The sequence below is a fragment of the Protomyctophum bolini genome (assembly GCF_963924005.1).
Source record: "Protomyctophum bolini genome assembly, chromosome: 18".
NCBI classification, from domain to species: Eukaryota; Metazoa; Chordata; class Actinopteri; order Myctophiformes; family Myctophidae; genus Protomyctophum; species Protomyctophum bolini.
Window position 1 is genome coordinate 17,874,303 of NC_137879.1, and position 19,193 is coordinate 17,893,495.

General features: G+C 42.7%; 1 protein-coding gene across 4 annotated transcripts in view; it reads right to left on the minus strand.

Moving 5' to 3' along the window:
* Window positions 1–19,059, minus strand: part of mrtfba (myocardin related transcription factor Ba) — a 34,233-nt gene extending 15,174 nt beyond the window's left edge. For 3 of the 4 annotated variants that reach the window (XM_080789652.1, XM_080789651.1, XM_080789650.1), the window contains exons 1-3: window positions 18,912–19,059; window positions 13,196–13,277; window positions 9,246–9,558 (exon numbers count right to left, since the gene is read on the minus strand). In XM_080789652.1, coding sequence (XP_080645778.1) covers window positions 9,246–9,429 — 184 coding nt within the window. In that variant the 5' untranslated portion in view covers window positions 9,430–9,558; window positions 13,196–13,277; window positions 18,912–19,059. Of the gene's footprint in view, window positions 1–1,771; window positions 1,978–9,245; window positions 9,559–13,195; window positions 13,278–18,911 lie in introns of those variants that run through there. The other variant, XM_080789653.1, reaches the window with a different exon arrangement.
* Window positions 19,060–19,193: the final 134 nt, after the last annotated feature.

Consider the following 19,193-nt stretch of genomic DNA (forward strand, 5'->3'; position numbering starts at 1 on the left):
GAAGAACCAATTGAAATCCATGATGATGTAATGCAAGTTTGACAGTTGGATTTGTCCGTTGGTTGTGTAAATATATTAAATAATATGCTGCTGCTGCTATTGCTGTCATCTTGGCCTACTTTTTATTCAAAGGGTAACTTTTTTTTAAATAATCTTTTAATCCACTGGAATTTTATAACATGTGTATTGTAGGCTTATGTAATGCTCTGCTTAGTTACCAAAATAAATCCAGCAGGATATGTCCAGCAAAACATATCCAACATATGTCAAAAATAGTTGTAGCTAAAATACTTGTATTAATTATTGCATTAAATATGTTTCTTCCAAGCCCAGATGAAAGGTACTGCTGAGGACAGGCCACTTGGCCAATTCTAAGCAGGGTTTTGCGTAATCAATGACGTGTGCAAGCACTATATTCTTAATTATATGTACAGACTGGCTAAACTGGTGCATGGGTTTGAGTGAAAACAACACATTTGCTGTCCAATTTGTCCCCAAACAATTGCCAGTGTATCAGGAAAGGATAGACATGGTTCCTCTCCCATTGAGTTGGACCTTGCTACAAATGCATGCACTCATCGTACTGTAAAGCAATTTGGATAAAAGCTTCCAGCAAATGCAATTTTATTATATTACTACACCACATTACCACAGACACATCTGTATTAGGGGGTTGCACATGAGGGTCGAAAACTAAATCACAGAAGAGTTAAAGGATAAAACCGTGAAAGACTGTGCAATTTGAAAGTCCCAGAAAAATTGACATCCTATATGACTACGATCTGAATCTTTTAATTGCATACTTGCGAACGCAGTGAATGCGAACGCAGTGAGCACTAACTATGAGACCCTGCAGATCATGTCTGTCCGTCTGTCTGTGCGTCTGTCCCGCTGTTACAGCACCCGCCCGCCACCAGAGGGCGCAGCTGTGTGTGTGTGTGTGTGTGTGTGTGTGTGTGTGTGTGTGTGTGTGTGTGTGTGTGTGTGTCAGACTGCCACAACAGCTGTTCGCTTCCCGCGTTAACGCGTCTTACTGGTGTACTATACTTGTGAGGTCCTGTCCGTGCTGGGTTCATGGTTAGGCAAAATGTTGTGCATGAAATCTGTGAAGAGCAGTTTACAAATTTTGGCAATAAAATTAAATTGACTTGACCTGGTTTTGGGGGGCAATAGGCAAGACAAGGCAATGGAACGGGAAGCACTGCATTTGCTAATGCACTACTTTTCTCAACTGGCAGAGAGAATGACAGCGAGAGCTGTAGCTTATTAAAAACTGATTCATTTGGATTAAACATTTGTCATTTCAGCAAATAACATCTTTTATCTTCTCTTTTTTACTGCAGCTTATAATATAAGCTTTCACTTCACTTAATATAATATTATTATATAAAGTGAATGTGTATGTTTTCACGCCACCATGGTGCTGAATAAGCACATTGCCAGAGGTCAGATAAACACATATTCCTATTCAACTGATCAGTCACAATATTCAGGACTAACATTCTTCCTCTGAAAAAGCTCAATAAATAAAATAAAAATCACCCGTTAATTTTGTGTAAATAATATTAATATTGGTCCATAACTTTGCTTAGCTCAACATCTGTGCAATGCTATTCAGGAGTTAAAATCCAAAAGTACATTCCCTAGAAATAAATGCACTTAAAGCCTATTCTTCTAAATGTTTTGATCAAGCGTTTCTTTTTTTGTGACGGCCGTGAACGTTCTGAAAAATCAACCCAATTTCCACTGACGAGTCACAGTCTGGCCTCACCTGCACGGAATCTGTCGTGACAGTCAACAGGGTTCTCCACCTCCATAAAGGCCATAGTCCAAGTCTCAGACAACCACCCAGAATCACCACATTAGTTCCTACTTCCTACATGGAACAATAGTCGACAATATTCCACAATATAGTATACAAGCCAACTGGACCATCAGACAGTCTCCAGCTCAGGGAAGTCCTTAGGCTATTTGGTCCCAACACTACAGAACCGGCTACTGTTCCACAACCTCAGCATGTACACTGGTGGAGCTGCAGCAAGAGAATCCGCAGGGCTACAAAGCCCCCTGAGTGTTCCTAAATACCCAGAGCACTGCACGTGCTAAAGCCTGTCCCTTCTCTCTCCCTCTCACAGTCCGTCTATCACTCCCTCTGTTTGTCTTTCACCACTGCTTCTTGTTTTTCTATCAAGCAGCCAGCCACAACTGCCCTCCCCTTTCGCAGTTTCACTTCTCATTTAGCCTTTCTGCTACCTCCCCGACTTATATTCAGCCAGTTTGAAATGGGTGATATTGGGGCCGTCGTGCTTTTGGAGATTTTCCAAACGCAGTTGCGTGAATGGGTCAACATCTACGACCCACAGATTTTAAGTGACGTTATTTAGGCCAACATTCCTTTACAAAAGGCGTTTAATTAACGTGTGATGAAGCAATCTCCCAACACTCATCAGTCATCATGTTCACACTTTGTGCTCCCCTCTGTGGAAGGTTCCACTGTAGTAAAACAGATGCCCAGCGAGCAGAGGGATGTCCAAAACTAGAAAGTATTTGGCAGCTAGTTTAATGCATGGTTGCAGCATCACTTAGGAGGCGTGCCAGTGGCTAGAGTGGCCATCTTCAAATAGGATCCCTGGCTCTTCCTGACTCCGTGTAGAGATGTCCCTGAGCAGGACACGGAACCCCTAATTGCTCCTGTGTGCTCTACTGGTATGGGTCAAATGCAGAGATGTAATTTCCCCTCAGGGATCATTATAGAAATTGTTAAAGCCTTTTTTTAACTGCCGTCTCGCACAGCATGTTTTAGTATTTTTCTTATGTCCAACCTTGCTTTTCAGCATTTTTGCTGCTATAAACGTGACACTGTCGTTAATTAAACTCACTGAAAAGGCTCTTCCTGGCCCAAATGTTCGTGAGAAAGACAACGCTGCAGATTTGCGGTGTTGCAATTATTGTAACAGTTTGTCTGTTTCTATGTTACATCCAGAGGAACTGTTCCAGCTCCAGCAAGTAACCCCCAAGGTAAAGGTAAGATGTCCAAGTCAGAACTGATGGCAAATGTGGCAATAATAATGTGCCTGTTGAAATGATATTCGACAAATTCACCAGCCCCAGTATGTTACCAGACTAGAGTAAAGTAAAAATTCCAATAGCAAATTACAAATACTTCAAGCAATACAGCACAGTTTGAGTAATGTGCATTTTGTATGTTATGTCAGTTATAATTACTATATTATATATATTATTTTTTTGCCATTTATAACTAACAGGCATTGTTAAACATTTACCAGCAACTGGCTGGTGTTTGGTGTTGACACACACACACACACACACACACACACACACACACACACACACACACACACACACACACACACACACACACACACACACACACACACACACACACACACACACACACACACACACACACACACACACACACACAGTTCAGCTTGTGGTGTTTGTGTGAAGGTGAGACATTCTGACAGACACTGACCTTCCTCTCTATTACAACACCAGTTTCCCGTACAAGCTTACGAGTTAGCCTACAGGGTATGGACAACAGTGGAGGCATTAGCATAGGATGGCATGAATGCGGTACTACCTGGCCTCTCTTTTATTCTCTAGATTTTCATTCACACTTGATTCAAGCTACTGGCCTTCTGAGGGCAATTTTATACAGTATTTTTTTTAAATCCATTAAAATACAGAGAAACAGCACTAGTGAAAAGTGCCAATTAATAGATAGAATATTTATTTTCAATACAAATTGGTAGTTAGAGGCACTTACTTACCCCAATTACAGTCCCGCCCTTTACAAAATCTGTAATTGGCCCTAAGGGGCAAAAACAAACAATTGCACCAGAACTCCTCAGTTTCCCCACAAACTCCATGTTGTTTCCCCCTCCCACACCCCTCCCATCCCGTGGCAGAGCCTTGCTCCAGACGGGTGACTTGGTCGAGGTCCAAGGCTGCGAGCTGTGTTCATGATTGTGGCCTCCAGTCACCTGAGTGTTACAACGCAATACGACTGGAGGAATTCTGCAGTTGGCAAAAGGACTAAGGGAGCTTACTGGGTAGGAAAATATTAGGTATGCGTGTGTGTGTGTGTGTGTGTGTGTGTGTGTGTGTGTGTGTGTGTGTGTGTGTGTGTGTATCCCTGGAGGGGAAATGAGTGCAGAAAATATGATGATGATGACAGAGCTCTGCTACTGTTGTCATTCCACACAAGTTTTCCACTGTCAGACAGACAGATTAGTCTGTAAAGTTTTACTTCTAGAATAGATAATCTCCTGTCTATTATACAAATGCAGGCCCATACTGGAAGTAGTGCGTTTTTATTTATTTCAGAGTTGTTTAAAGTAACTCAATTTCATAGCACACACACACACACACACACACACACACACACACACACACACACACACACACAGGCATGGAACAGCTTTAGCTCCAAGTTAGCTGTGTCTGATTAAATTACATTAAAGATGCAGTGCCACAATTTTTGTATTTTTCCAGTTTTTCATGTGTCTATGAGGTGACAGTACTTCATTAGACACCCTGGAGTCGTTTTTATGTGCAATGGTGTATTAACTTTGTATTTAGGGTTTCTTCCTGAAGGATGAACCCTTGACAGTCAAACGGGCCAATGAAATAAACAGTAATATAGTGACATCACATTATCAGCCCCTCCCCTAACACCTCCCCCTTTATCATACAACTAAAGCTGTGGGTGTGGCTTCAGTTCAGGTGGATCACCACCAGGCATACTTAATGAACTGGTGGGCGTGCCCACATAAAAACAACAGTTTTAGGGTGGAAAAAAATCATGGCACTCCATCTTTAAACAAACCCGAGACTTCTCGTGTTGGCAAAGGAGACTGCAAGCACGAATCCCGGAAAATCGCGGGATTAGCATAGATTCGGTTAAGAAAAATAAACTGTGTACAAGGAGACCCCCGGGCAGACCAAGGACCAGATGGAGGGATTACATCTCCACACTGGCCTTGGAACGCCTCGAGATCCCCCAGGAGGAAGTTACTAATGTTGCTCTGGAGAGGGAAGTCTGGAGTTCTCGGGTGCTGACTACGGATAAGCGGTTGAAGATGGATGGATGGGTGGACAACCAAGAAACATTAGATAAAACCTTTTTATAATTGTGCTTTGTCAGTCATATAAAAAGGTAAAATCCATTAAAATAAGACATGTGGCGAATGTACTCTACATATCAAACTAGCCAAATCTCACGGTCTTAATCACCGTTGCTGACTGCCTACAAAGGAGCTGGGACATTCCCCGTTTGATCAATATCACAGTGGTTGTACAAAGCTAAATCAGTGATCTGATCTCCCAAATTCATTCTAAGCTGTAATTAGGACCTGGCAACCTCTGTGGCAGGTCTAAAGCCCTGCTATTCATTGCTGTTCATCCATCAGTGTCTCGGCCGGACCCGTGAGGCTGCCAAAACGACCACAATGTGATGTGACTAATGGGCAGCTAGTGTGCAAAGCCATAACGACATAACGGCAGGCTTATAATTTCCAAGTGTGTTGCATACTGTGTGTGTGTGGGGGGGGGGGATTAAAAGACTTCAGTGCACTATGCCTACACATGTTGCGACCGCAGGTCGCAACATGTGTAGGCACAATGCAAGGAATAAATGCATTCGCCATGTATCCGAAGGAAGTCTGATCCAATCACTTTTAGATTTCTCCAGTTTAATCCTGAGTTTAAGTTTTGTAGTGTTCAAGATCTGATTTTAGGCATGTTTAAGCCTCCAGGAAAATCCGTGTTGAGGTTATTAATCCACTGTTTTTCATTAAAACGTCTTTGTCCTACTGTCCAGTTAGGATTGTGTTGAAGTCCAGCGCATTTTAGAGCTTCAATGCCGTGAGCCATGAAATGTTGCACCAATCTTGTGGTTGTCTTTTTGGCATTGTTAATATTGTATCTGTGTCGTCCCAGCCTAGTACCTATTGTTTTACCTGTCTCTCCGACATATTGTAAACCACATTTTTCACATGTGATTAAATAAATGCAGTTGCTGGTTCTGGCTGTTATTTGTTGTTTAATCTCTAAGACGCGTTTTGTGGTTCTATTTTTTACTAATTGTTTGGGTTTGAAGTATTCTGGTCCCTGGCGTGCTGGTGTGTTGATTTATTTTAGCTTGCTGTGTACTAGATAATCTTTAAGGTTTTTATTTTTTCTGTAGGCCGATATAATTTTATAATCTTTTAGAAGACCGTCCGTTCGGTTCTCAAAATTCCTTTTTATTCTGTTGTTGGCTAGTGTGCTCTGTGTTGAATAACTGGTTATCAGGGCCAATTTGGGGCCTGTATCCCGCACTCTTATTTCTAAGAAGGTATTTTGGGCTTTCCGGAGGAATGTCCTAGTGTATCCTCTTAGTCTGAGAGCATTAAATAGAGTTTTACAAGCTATTTTGAAATCACTTCTTTGCGTGCAAATCCTATGGAATCTTAGTAGTTGTGATTTGACTATTCCTGTGTAGGAGTGTGTCGGGTGGAATGACGTTTTGTGTAATAGGGCGTGAGTGTCTGTTTCTTTAAAGAATACTTTTAAGTCTAGTTTCCCATTTGTGTTAAAGTTTGGGCCCTTGAAGATTGTTACATCAAGAAAGTCAATCCTTTCTGTGTGTGTCACATATTTTATCGTTATGGATCTATGATGGCTATTTAAAACATCAATAAATTCCTGGAATTCTTCTTGGCTATGTTCCCATATTTCAAATATATCATCTAGAAATCTATAGTAATGCGTCGGTTTAAGTCTGCATTTTTCTAGTGCTGTCTGTTCCCATATGCTCATGTAAATGTTTGCATAAGATGGTGCAAATCTCTTTCCCATGGCCGTGCCTTTGATTTGTAAATAGAATTTGTTGTTAAAGGAAAAATCATTCTGGGTTAGATTTAAGTCTAGTAATTGGAGTAATTCCTCCTCTGGTCGACTTGTGTCTGGGTATTTACTAAAGACTTCCCTGACTGCTTGTAGCCCTGCTTCTGTTTCAATGTTTGTGTAGAGGCTGTCTATATCTATTGAAAACAGAAAGGCCTCCTTTCCTACTTTAATACTTTAATAGCTTTAATTTTGTCCACAAAATCGTAAGTGTCTTTTATAAAACTGGGGTGTTTTATCGACAGTGGGTTCAGGAAATATTCAATAAACTCTGCTGTCTGATAAGTCTCGCTGCCACAGTCCGACACAATTGGTCTCCCGGGTGGAATTTCATATGGTATTGTCCATGAATCCGGGCTTTTGTGTATTTTTGGTAAAAGTATCCTAGCTCGTGGGCTATCCTGTCCTATTAAGTATTGTTGTTGTTTGGCGTTTATGTGCCTTTTTTCCTTAAGTATGTGTTGCATACTGTGTGTGTGTGTGTGTGTGGGGGGGGGGGGGGTTGTATTGAGGTAGTTAGTACATGTCTTCTTTGTGTATGTTTGACTGAGGAAATAAATTGGCTATGCATAGATTAAATGTGTGTGCAGTGCATGTGGAAGTGTAATCCCAATTTAGTCCTATTGAGTCATTTAACCTTCTGTATCTTGATAGACAAAACACATCAGTACCAACTGATTGTGACTCGATCGGTTATTGCCAATTTACTCGATCTGGAGAAACCGACCATTTATACCATTTAAGTGGTATAAAGGTCAATCAAATATAGTATAATATCGTTTTGCATGTTTCACATTTTCCCCTCCCTCCCCACACACAGTTTTGACGTGGGTTTTGACAAAAAATTCCCCTTACGCACAATAACGGGATCGGCCAATCGAGAGAAAAACAATCGGTGAGGCTATTAAGGTCTTATTGGTCCTATACGAGGTCTAAGGTATACTGTAAGAGGACGATGATGAGTTTATTTAAAGGAGAAAATCGCCACTTATTTGTGGATGTGCAATTATTACGGACTACAATGCAGTAACATCCTCACTGTGTACTACTGTATATCAATGGAGAAGTCCGAGTTCTTCTCACAGAGCTTTACCGACTGTGCCTCAACATAGACCAGCATGCATTGTGGACAAGGTTCTCATTAAAGAGACATGTAGTACTGTATATTTACACAGAAGAAGCTGTAGACCACAGGACCAATGCAAAGGAAGCTGAAGTTTAACATCCAAATATAGTTTGTGTATTGGTTGGGTGACGTCCTTCACATTCTTTCTGTGTTGTGCAATCTGCAGCCACCTATGGTAGTTGGAGAAGTTTGTTGCGACTGTAGGTCGCAGTTTACTATGAAAACCTGAATTTCTCGTCAGTCGTATATGGTCACGCCTCGTGACATCATGCCTCGTGACACGTCATGCCACCATATGTGGCCGTCTCCATATATGAAGATCACAACACTGACCTCATCAAACCCTGCATAGCCATATATGGAGAAGATTGGATCATCACCTAGATCTGCATATATAGAGCCGGCCAGCAACTCTACATCTAACCAACCTCAAACACTTAGATGTCCATATTTGGAGCTGACCTGTTCTGACATTCCGGCATATGTCGATCCTTCCCCACCTGTCCTTCCACTTCGATGTCTCCCATTTGATTGATACCTGTCCATTCAAACTCTAGACGGACCCGCCCCTGTACACTCAAGACACTGCCCCCGCTGCCACCCTTAGATCTCACCCTTAGATCTCCATATGGAGCTGACCCGTTCTGACATTCCATGTTGATCTGACCTCATCAAACTCTGTACACTCAAGACACGCTCCATATACTGTATGGCCAGTACAGAATTCATTCCATGTTGATCTGACCCCCCATGCCAAAGCGCCAGCGCTCGCCCAGCAGTCTGCCGTCACCCAGGCCCTTTAGGGCGAGGTCGCTACTTGCCATCAGGGCGTCTTACTGGTACTACACACAGTGATGTCAGAATACTGTACGACACCGGTTAACTGTAGTAACCTGGGCTGCTACACACAGCTACAGAGAATATTATGGGCTTTATAGACATCAAAATAAGGTTAACCCCTGTTTTTTAAATGTTATTGTAGGCAACATTTGATATCGTATCGAGTACAGTTGTTCACTAAGACCAGAGGGTTTAACTGTCTGATGCTGCAACAGCATAGAACGACAAAATGTGAAATCTAACCACTGAACAGCGCTTTGGGGGAACATATCCCGTTATGTTCCCCGTCTCGATTTGTCAATGAAAAACAAGTCCTACAAAGAACGTGCATTCCTTTCCTATCACACAGCATGTTGGGGCACCTCACCATTCTTGCGCTCATTCAGCGGGGGCAGGTTCTGCGTGGGATGGAGGGACAGCTCCTTCAGCCCGTGCGCCACCGCCTCGCTCTGAGGGCTGGGCGCCAGCGTGGGTGTCGTCATCATCATCAGCATCATCATCCCATGATCCCCCCCTGCTCCCAGCAGCCCCTGGGCAGCCTGGGGCTCCATGCTGCCACGGGACGGGGTGGGGGGAGAGGGCAGGGAACAGGTCTGTCGTCCCGGTGGGCTGGCAGGCAGCGGTAGGGAAGGGCTCCGTCGCCGGTCCCGCCCCCCTCGCCGGTGTCACGATGATGCCGCCTGCAGACAAAGAGGAGACGTACAAGTATGTCAGCAACAGAAGTGGAACGCAAGCCTGGGCGATGTGACCGACGGGCAAACTTCCATACTTGATCTCTCCAATTGTCAGATTTATCTGAAAGTCATCACAAGTCGTTACTCGACTTAACACAGGTTCACAGAGAGGCAGCAGCGATAAAGAGATGCATTATTTTCCTTTGCACTACTTAAGTATTGTATGCAAAATAGGGCAAAACAGTTTTGATGCCGTCTCGATATTGACTTTTCCCATACTGTTCATTAAGTTCAGTACGTCATCAGACTGGACATTTCTTGTTTCTTTCTTGCTTGTATTGTCCATCCCTGCTGGAACAGAGTGCTCAGCCATGGTGTCATGACTCATGGCCCACGCATCCCTTGGCTTTCCTTCTATAGACCCGAATAATGCCAGAGCATTCTAATTTGTACAGTACAGTACAGTACAGTACAGTAGGGATGCAACAGTTAAACCGATTCCATTTAAATTTATTATAAAAACATCATTGATTTTAATACAATATTTAAGATAGCGATTACAGCAGTCAACATGTCACGGCACAATTTTTCTGTGACACCCTTGTACGACAAAGTATAAAATAGCCTTAAATGGTTTAAATGGAATCGTGACCAAAGTCACAAAATTAAATAAAATTAAATAAAAAATAAACCACAAGCACTTCGCTGGTCTCTGTGGAGATATCACTCTGTGAAATTGTGAGAGTCCTTCAGGAACTCAAAAGTGCTTGATAATAGCCATCGTCATCGCTGTGTTGGCATGACTACACTCCCGACGGGCTGGTGAAAAAATGCTAAGGGTGCCATTTCATCTGCAACCATCTGGAAGGACTCAGTCCATGTTATGTTATTCATTAAAGCCTGGCTCAGGCATTATGAAGAGTAATCATTTCAAACCGCTGCCGCCTGCCGCCACAAGAAACAACGCACTCGAGTCTCGGCGGACAGGGTGAATGCTTCTTCAGTTTGGACGGACAGCGAGTCGGAGACCCTTGTAATCTCTCGTGTGTTGCCACAGCCACTTTCACTGGGTAGAGGGAACGGAAACATTTAGCGGCAGCGAAAACAAAACAGTTCAGTATCCATGGCAGTTGATAGATTGCCTGTGGAGTCCCAGCACCCGTGCCTGGGTCTTAGTAGCCTTTCTCCCTTCCAATTTTAATGTGTTGCTGTTGGCATCAGAATCATTCAGTGTCCCTGAAAGCAGCATGTATTAATCCACAAAAGGTTTCAAAGTTCAAAAAAAGAAAGGAAAAAGAAAAAACATCAGAGAGATCAGTTGCGGGAGAGAGAGAGGGGAACAGTGTGTTGCTACAGTATGGGTAATTAATGCACTCATTTACATTTTGGTTAGGGAAAAGTGAGTGTTATGCCTGTTATGGGTGCTGCAGAGGTGAGTGGTTCAGCATGAATACGAAACCCAGCAATGAACATGTCAGTGCCTCTCCTTATGGCTTTGTGTTCCTCTGGCTGACGTAGCAGTCTTTAGGGAAATTGCAATATTGCATATTGTCATTATTTTGGCTACATGCCTTCTCTTTACATTGCTGAAGGAGCAATGTAAACTTGATGAGAAAATATGTCCTGAAGAAATCCATTTGTCATCTCATTATTATTGGATCATTCAGCTGCACTTCCCTTGGCTGTGCATTTGTTTTTAAGTTGACATAATATGTTTGTAATAATAAATCATTTTTACGCCATATTAAAAGGGGTTTAGGCAGCTATGTTAAATGGTAAGGTACATGTGCCAGAGCAAACCCACACATAATCCATAAACACATTCTTCATTTCAGTCACATTTCATTAAGTCAAAGGCAAAGCAGCAATCAATGCATTAATCTTCATCAGCAATGAATATGCCAAAATATAAAAACATGCAATCAATGAAAACACAGACTTCAAGCTAATTAACTTAATTGCTACTTTAATGTAGCCTGAGCAGTTGGTTGGTGTGAAATAACCCGTCGCTGGCTCAGCCACCCCATCATTTATCGTATGAAAAATAGCAAATATAGCCGATCTACAGTACAAGCTCACAATGGGTTGACATTGACAACATATTGCGAGTTTGTGCATTTCTATCATTATAGCATTTTTAAAACAATTAGGGGGCGGGGGGGGGGGGGGGGGAGGGGCGGACCATCTCCCGGGTGAGACAGTCGGGTTGACGGAAATTACATCGAATGTTGTCCACTCGACGCTCCCAGGCTGTAGACTGGTGTGCTATGTTATCAAGCGCATAATGTTCCGTCTTTTGATTAATCTCCGTCTCCGCTCAGAGTGTTAACAGGTGGCACTGGCAACTGATACAACAGAGATTTGTTTTTATTAGAAAAGCTGAGCCGTCAGTGCTGTAACGGAAATAGTAGCCTGCATTGCAAGCTCGCAACATGTCACGGCCATATGAGGAAGTATTAATAAGGGCTTAATCAGCTTTCCTCAAATTACTCTCTGCACACACATATCACACACTCAATTAAACAGTAATTGGAAAAGGACGTTTAAATGCTTTGATCCCAGGTCATGTGTTGTTGGAATTGGAAATGACAAAATCTCCAAAATCCAAGTTCAAGATGTCAGAGTGAGAAAATGAGGACAGTAATCGTCCAGTAAGCAGTATTGGCCCTCAACAAACATTGCACTTGTCTGGCATACAAAGCTAAAGAGGTGAATGCAACAAAGATAAGCTGGTGTCCATCCAACTCATGACATTACAATTATCACATGCATGTGAAGTGAGGGGCTCTCTTATCATCATACATCATCTCATTCTGGCCAATCACAATTTTCATCTTCACTTTTATCTTCAATGTGTGTTTACACAAATGTTTACACAAACATGGAAAGTTCGGCATAGGAGGTATAGTAAGGCCTTAAAATGCAAAATAAATTATATATCGTGGATTCGTTGCCGTCTTGTGGAAACCTTGTATGTCTCAAAATAGTGAAAATAGCTAATTTACAAGCCCACAGCACCTCACATCGCAAGGCATTGTGAGCTTATAGATCCCACCTTGACCTTTGACCGCCAGGCTGTTAAAATGTACTGTAATGACTAGTCCAAACAGCAAGATTTACTTTAGTGACAAGATATAACTGTAGAAGCCACAAGCTGCTATGATAAATAAAATAAATCTATAATTACTGTATCCTTAAACCAGTGGCTCTCAGAGTGGGGACCAGGGACTCTCAGAGTGGGGACCAGGGACTCTCAGAGTGGGGACCAGGGACTCTCAGAGTGGGGACCAGGGACTCTCAGAGTGGGGACCAGGGACTCTCAGAGTGGGGACCAGGGACTCTCAGAGTGGGGACCAGTGGCTCTCAGAGTGGGGACCAGGGACTCTCCGGCAGGGTTCCTTTAGGGTGTTCTACATAGACCCTTACAAGTCTGTAACTCTTGACACTGACAGTATACAAAATAGGGTCCATTTGGTTCCATTTGTATACTGTCATAGTTAAGGGGGGCCCTTGAACTGTAAACGTTTGAGTTCCCTACACTATGTGCTGATAATATAGTAGTCTATTGATCGCCATAGAGGATTTAAAACGATCTACACACAATTATGCACAAATGTCTTATCCTCTACGAGTGTGTGCTTACCTCTGGTGGAAGAGAGGAGAGGCAGGACAGAAACGGAGACGTGTCAGTCTACTTGCAGAGACCCTAAGCCATGTAGTCCAACCTGGGGAGGAGATGAGAAAGCAAACATAATCACAATTGGCTTGATACCGGAACTTGAGGGCATCTATCTACAATAAAGGTATCTCTACACAAGATGATGTACTAGGGTGAAGAAAATGAATGCATGAATGATAATGCAACAATCGGATTTTTAAAGTACTTTAAAGTTGCCTGATTAAAAAGTAGTAGACGCCCCTTAATTAAGGCTGCGTCGGGGGATGACCTGGCGATAGATGCTCGCAGATTACTAGGGCAACCCACATCGGTCTCTATGACGATGGAAGTGGATATGCAGTGCGGAGACAATAGCGAGTTGCAGAGTGCGCCTCTTATCGCTGAACACTCTCAGGTTTGAGATTAAATCAGCCTGAAGACGGAGGCTCTGGGTAGCCTTTCAACAGAAGTATGCTTGATTTACAAAGAAGCTGGGCTGTATCCCAGTTGGCACTTAAACTGGATACAGACTCCAGACTTCAATTGAGAAATTAGTTTGTGTAAATAATTATGAATCAGAGTGACAGAGACAGAGGGAGAAGAGAGAATAAAGGACAGGTGGTTACTTTTTTTAACCACTTAATCATAATCTATCTAATAATTCTAACAATGTCTGAATGTCTGTCTGTCTGTCTGTCTGTCTGTCTGTCTGTCTGAATGTTTGAATGTCACTGACAGCACGTTATCTCATCATTAACTGCACGAATCACTCCCATGACACATTCAGTGTCTTTTAGACTTGAAATTTTCATTTCCACTTCAAAGTGGTTATAACCACTTCAACTTACAGTATTTAATTTGTTTATGGGTTCATCTCCACCTCCTTATTCCCTCTACATCAAAATCCTTTTGCGGAACACTGCCGGTCTACAACTGCCATGTCTGATTCTTACGTGTTGTGATCTTGTAGATCTGTCAGGACAAAAGTTCAGAGTTACTAAATGCCTTATGTGGAGGTGTATAAAGTGAAAGTGAGAAAGAGACAGACAGCAGAAGGAAGGAGAGGATGAGAAAGAGAGCGATAACGTGAACTAATACTACAGTGAACTGGAGACAGTGGGAGAAGTAAAGAGAATCAGTAAGAAAGTGGGGATGAAAGACAGAGATAAAGAAAGGAGGTAGGGAAAACAAGCAAACAACTATCATGGCTGACTAGGCAGCTGGGTATAAACACGGATGCTGCCCCAGCAGAATCAAAGTGCAGGTCCAGATGGCACAGACCTGCGTGCTGCTCTGCTAACGGTGCTGCCAGCAACCAACAAGTACCATGTGTTTCATCAAAGAGGCCACACGCATGTACGCAGTATGCACACCAGTCTTAAACCATGGGTCTAATGGTAGATGATGGTGGTCACTGCTGGGCAGATATGACATCAAGAAAAATGACATCTGCACTCTCCTGAGAGCTATTCTCACTTGGTCAATGGCCCCTACACACAGCAAGTTATTTATTTGCTCAGATTATGCTGCCGGGGAGCTTTTTTGGCGCTCGCCGACAAAACCCCAATTACAGCTAATGAGAGCACAGGAAAGCTGTCTGTCTGTCTGTGTATCTATCAATAGATGGATATTATTCTGTGGGTAAATTCAGGTGTCATACTTACTTTATTCCTTGGGTAAATCCAGGTGTTATACATATTGCTAGCTATATTAATAATAATATTGCTGTTAAATATAGTCTATAGAACCAACTTCACTAATTTTAATATGTTGATAAAACAGCATCGTAATCTACGCAGCAGCTGTTATTATGGAATTGGAAACAGAACGACGTACACTCTGATGTGCATGTGCACGCACATACAGAGAGAGAGACAGAGAATTATGTAATGAAAATCAAAATTAAGCATCCTGTCTTGCAGTACCGCACTTAGCCGCTATCACATAGGCCTACTTTTGCCCTCTGTTCCTGGGTGTGAGAGGAGAGAGAGAGAGGGTCTCACACAGTAGAGTAGCCTGCACATAAGACCGTGAGACATCAAAATTAATTGGAATAAAAACAAATACTTATATGTATGTATTGGGTCTGGATCGCATCTTGGCGAACTCATGCAGCGTGTGATCCCTTGTCTGCGATCAAACGTTTAGTGTGAAAACCACAAAGATAATATGACAACAGATTTAGCCTAAGTACAAATTTGAAAGTACACACAGATTTATCATGACCGTGGTATACAAAGAACACAAATCAATTATATTATATATACTGTACATATAAGATATGTGTGTGTCTCTGTGTGATATATACTTTATAGGCACAAACACATTTTGAGCAGTTGGGTCACATGTTTTCATTGGGACTATTGTGTTGGGTGTGTGTGAGGCTGCTTTCTGTCACCACCATATAAGGCATAGTTCTGTTGCACAGTGCAGGGCAGGTGTGTGTGGAATGTCTTCTTTACGACTCTCTCTCTACCTGCCTGCCTGGTATCAGCCAGATGACAACCACAAGGGTGATGTGACCAAGTCAGATCCAGTTTAAAAGAATGTCTGTTTCGTTTACTTAAAACAGTCACAGGTCACACCTGATGAAGGCCGAACTACAAGCTCAAAACATGGCTTATTTGTGTACAAATTGATGGCACACTGGTCAATTGGTTTTTTGTGTGCATTATGCTATTATGATACTTTGCATCATTTTGATAGTACATCAAGTCTAGGAGCTCATACATAACGAGGCGGCAGTGTCTCAGGAGGGTAGACCAGACGCTTGGGAATCGGAAAGATTCCCGGGTTCGATCCAAGGCTTCTCCCAAGTTTAGTGTCGAAAAAGGAGCAAGACATTTAACCCCTAGCGTGTAAAGGCACTACTGTAGAATGTACTATTTAGACTATACTAGATACGTCCTTTATTCCCTCTCTCTCTCAAATGTATACAACATGCATTGTTGAACCCAATACCTTATAGAGTGTGGCTTTCAGCTTAGACAAAGCCATTCATTCTTTGACAATAAGACTGACAGTCTGACACACACACATCACTATTCTCAATTACTTACACTTATATTTACATTCATATACAGGCCAGGGAAATCTTTAGGAGGAAAGGATTTAGACATTGTGTGAGAAGAAGACTGCTGAAAGACTACAAAGCTTCAGCAACGACAACTATGAAAAAGAATGACCGACACTTAAGCCTATAATTGTGACCCAAAAGAAAAAATGGGGACGATTTCAAGACACACCCGTGGTGTTTTAGACATACGACTATGCAGGACAATAACAAACAGAGAACAGAGGTGCTCTGTGCTGCTCCCAAGACTTGGCATACTGTCAAGAAAAGGTCAAGGGTCAACTATACTACAAATAGACCTGTCTTTGAAGCCGTTGGAGTGACAAAAAACAGTGATGCACGCACACACACACACACACACACACACACACACAGTGTGTGTGCGTGTGTCCACATGAGATAACTGGTAGCAGTCTAGGTCTAGTAGCTGATAAACAAGGTTCAGTCAGGGTGGTCTGTGTGTGTGTGTGTGTGTGTGTGTGTGTGTGTGTGTGTGTGAGAGAGAGAGAGAGTGAGTGTGTGAGAGACAGAGAGAAAGACAAAACAGAGAAAAACAGAGTGAGAGAGAAAGAGATTTTGAACAGTGAGTGCACCCAGCAGCAAAAGCATAGTGTGTACTAGTCTAAAAAATCCATCCTGTCTCTCTCTGGATCAACAATCAGTCAGTACATAGCTATTTGAGTCAACCGTTTTGGCTGAAATAGAACACTTGAAATAGAACACTTGTCTGTTCCAACAAAAATGGCCGCTTTATCCGGAGATAAGACAACAGTGATGTCATTCATTTGGCTCATTCTCCTCAGTCACTGTTCCGCTCTGTTCCCACAAACACACAGAGGTTTGGTTGTTGTGAGTTTCCCTCCTGCCTGTCTAGTAGTCAGTGAGGGTTTCCTTTTAGAAATCAGTAGTACTATTGCGCGCATGCACGCACACACACACGCACGCACACAAAATGTGCACACATGCATGAAAACATGCTCAGTGTGTGTGTGTAAGGAACAGGAACTAAACCTAAAGGACACAACAGATTCCACTGCAACGCAGTCACACTACTCTGTAATGGTCCATTTGGTTACATTTGTACACTCAGAGTAAGAAATGGATAAATTAAAAAGGATTTAGTAGACGAGACGGTTGGCTAAATTTATAACAGAGGCAGAGCAATGAAAACATCTGTAAGCATGCCAGGGCTCTGGGTAATGATATATGATGCATATTATTCTATGGCCCCTTAAACCAAGAACTTCACGATGTGCATTACATTATTCCACCCATTTTCACACACCGACGGTGGAAGAAAATCATGCAAGGAACCAACCTGCTCAGAAGGAGCAGTCCATTAAGTGTCTTGCTCAAGGACAGTATGACACTAATGGAGGGAGAGCCTCAGGATTGAACTTGGAACTTTCTATTCCCAAGCGACCCTATCCTGAGCCACCACTGCCCTGGGTGAGTTCATCAAGATCAATAATCTAAACCCGTTTTGTAAACAGTAATAACAAAAAACCTATGGCAAACAATCACCTTTCTGCACAGAACTGAGTGTGGTAATCAGTCACTTAAATGGCCATTTAAAACCCTGATGACAAGAGAGACTGAGGATTTGGCCAAGAAAGACAGGAAGAGCCATCACATCATTTTGGGGCCAAATGTTTAAATTGACTCTGCAAAAGCTTGTGCCTGGATTACCTTCTCACTTTGTCATTCAACCAGACAACACAGTGGAAAAACACGTCTAAAATGAGCATGGTAGGCACAAGCTTGCAAAGTGATACCGTTACCGCCACTGAAATTAGTCAAACAACTGGGGATAGTTTACTGAAGAAACAGCCTGTGGAGATCATTTCTTTCCCATCCGGCCACATCCACACAGCAGCGTTTGACATCTTATAATTCACACTATACCATGAAACAAAGCCAAGTTATAGGACAGACAGGGCCTCCTCTGAGAGAGAACACACACACACACACACACACACTAAATGGTTTTCATTTAATGCAGTGCTCATCTCTGCCACCCTTCATTGAATGATGCCATTAAAGGCTTAATGTTCGGTACAGGTATCAGCCCACCCCACCCAGAGGCAAGATGACAAGCAAACAGTCAGCATTTCCAGCTGTCAAGACCAAAGACGCCCGATGCCCTGTCATTTTAAACCTTGAGAAAAGAACATGTCATCATGAAAAAGGAATAACATTGCCAAACTAACTAACCTTAAACCCCATCACACACACAGCATGTGTTGAACTTGGAAGAAATAGTCAAGTATTGGGTCAATGTGCAGGCAGATGCTGTTCACTGGTTGTAGGTTATAGGTGGGTGGGTGTGGGAGATGCTTACATCTGACAGGTGACAGCAGAGAATACATCAAAATACTTCGACTGACACGTTATCTATAGGCTCACTGCAACAAACCATGTTGTCGTTTTCTATCCATCCTGAAAATGACGAATCCTCAACAAACACCCACAGCTAGCCCAAACATTTAGACTCTCTACGAGGGTCTAAATGTTTGGGCTAACCCACAGCTAGTGTAAACCAGAGCAACTGACAGACAGCAGGCTAACATGCTAAAAACAAGACCCGTTATACACACGACACGGTCACCCTAGCCTATGTCATCTTACCGAATCTGCCAGAGAGGGTCTAGATCGGACTCGGGTCCGTGACTCGCTGAGACAACTGAGCGTGTCTGTGTGGAGTTGTGTGGAGTATCTTTCCTGAACAGCCAAGTTTATTTCCACGGAGTAAAATGGCTGCGACTGCTCGGCTCGCTGTTCGGATGCACGGGGTGACGTCATCGCGGCTATCAGACAGGAAAGGGGGGGGGGTAAAGATAAAGCCTATTTACTTTGTTTATTAGTGTGGTTGAACCAGACTCTAGTAATTGTAACACTTTATTATTATTA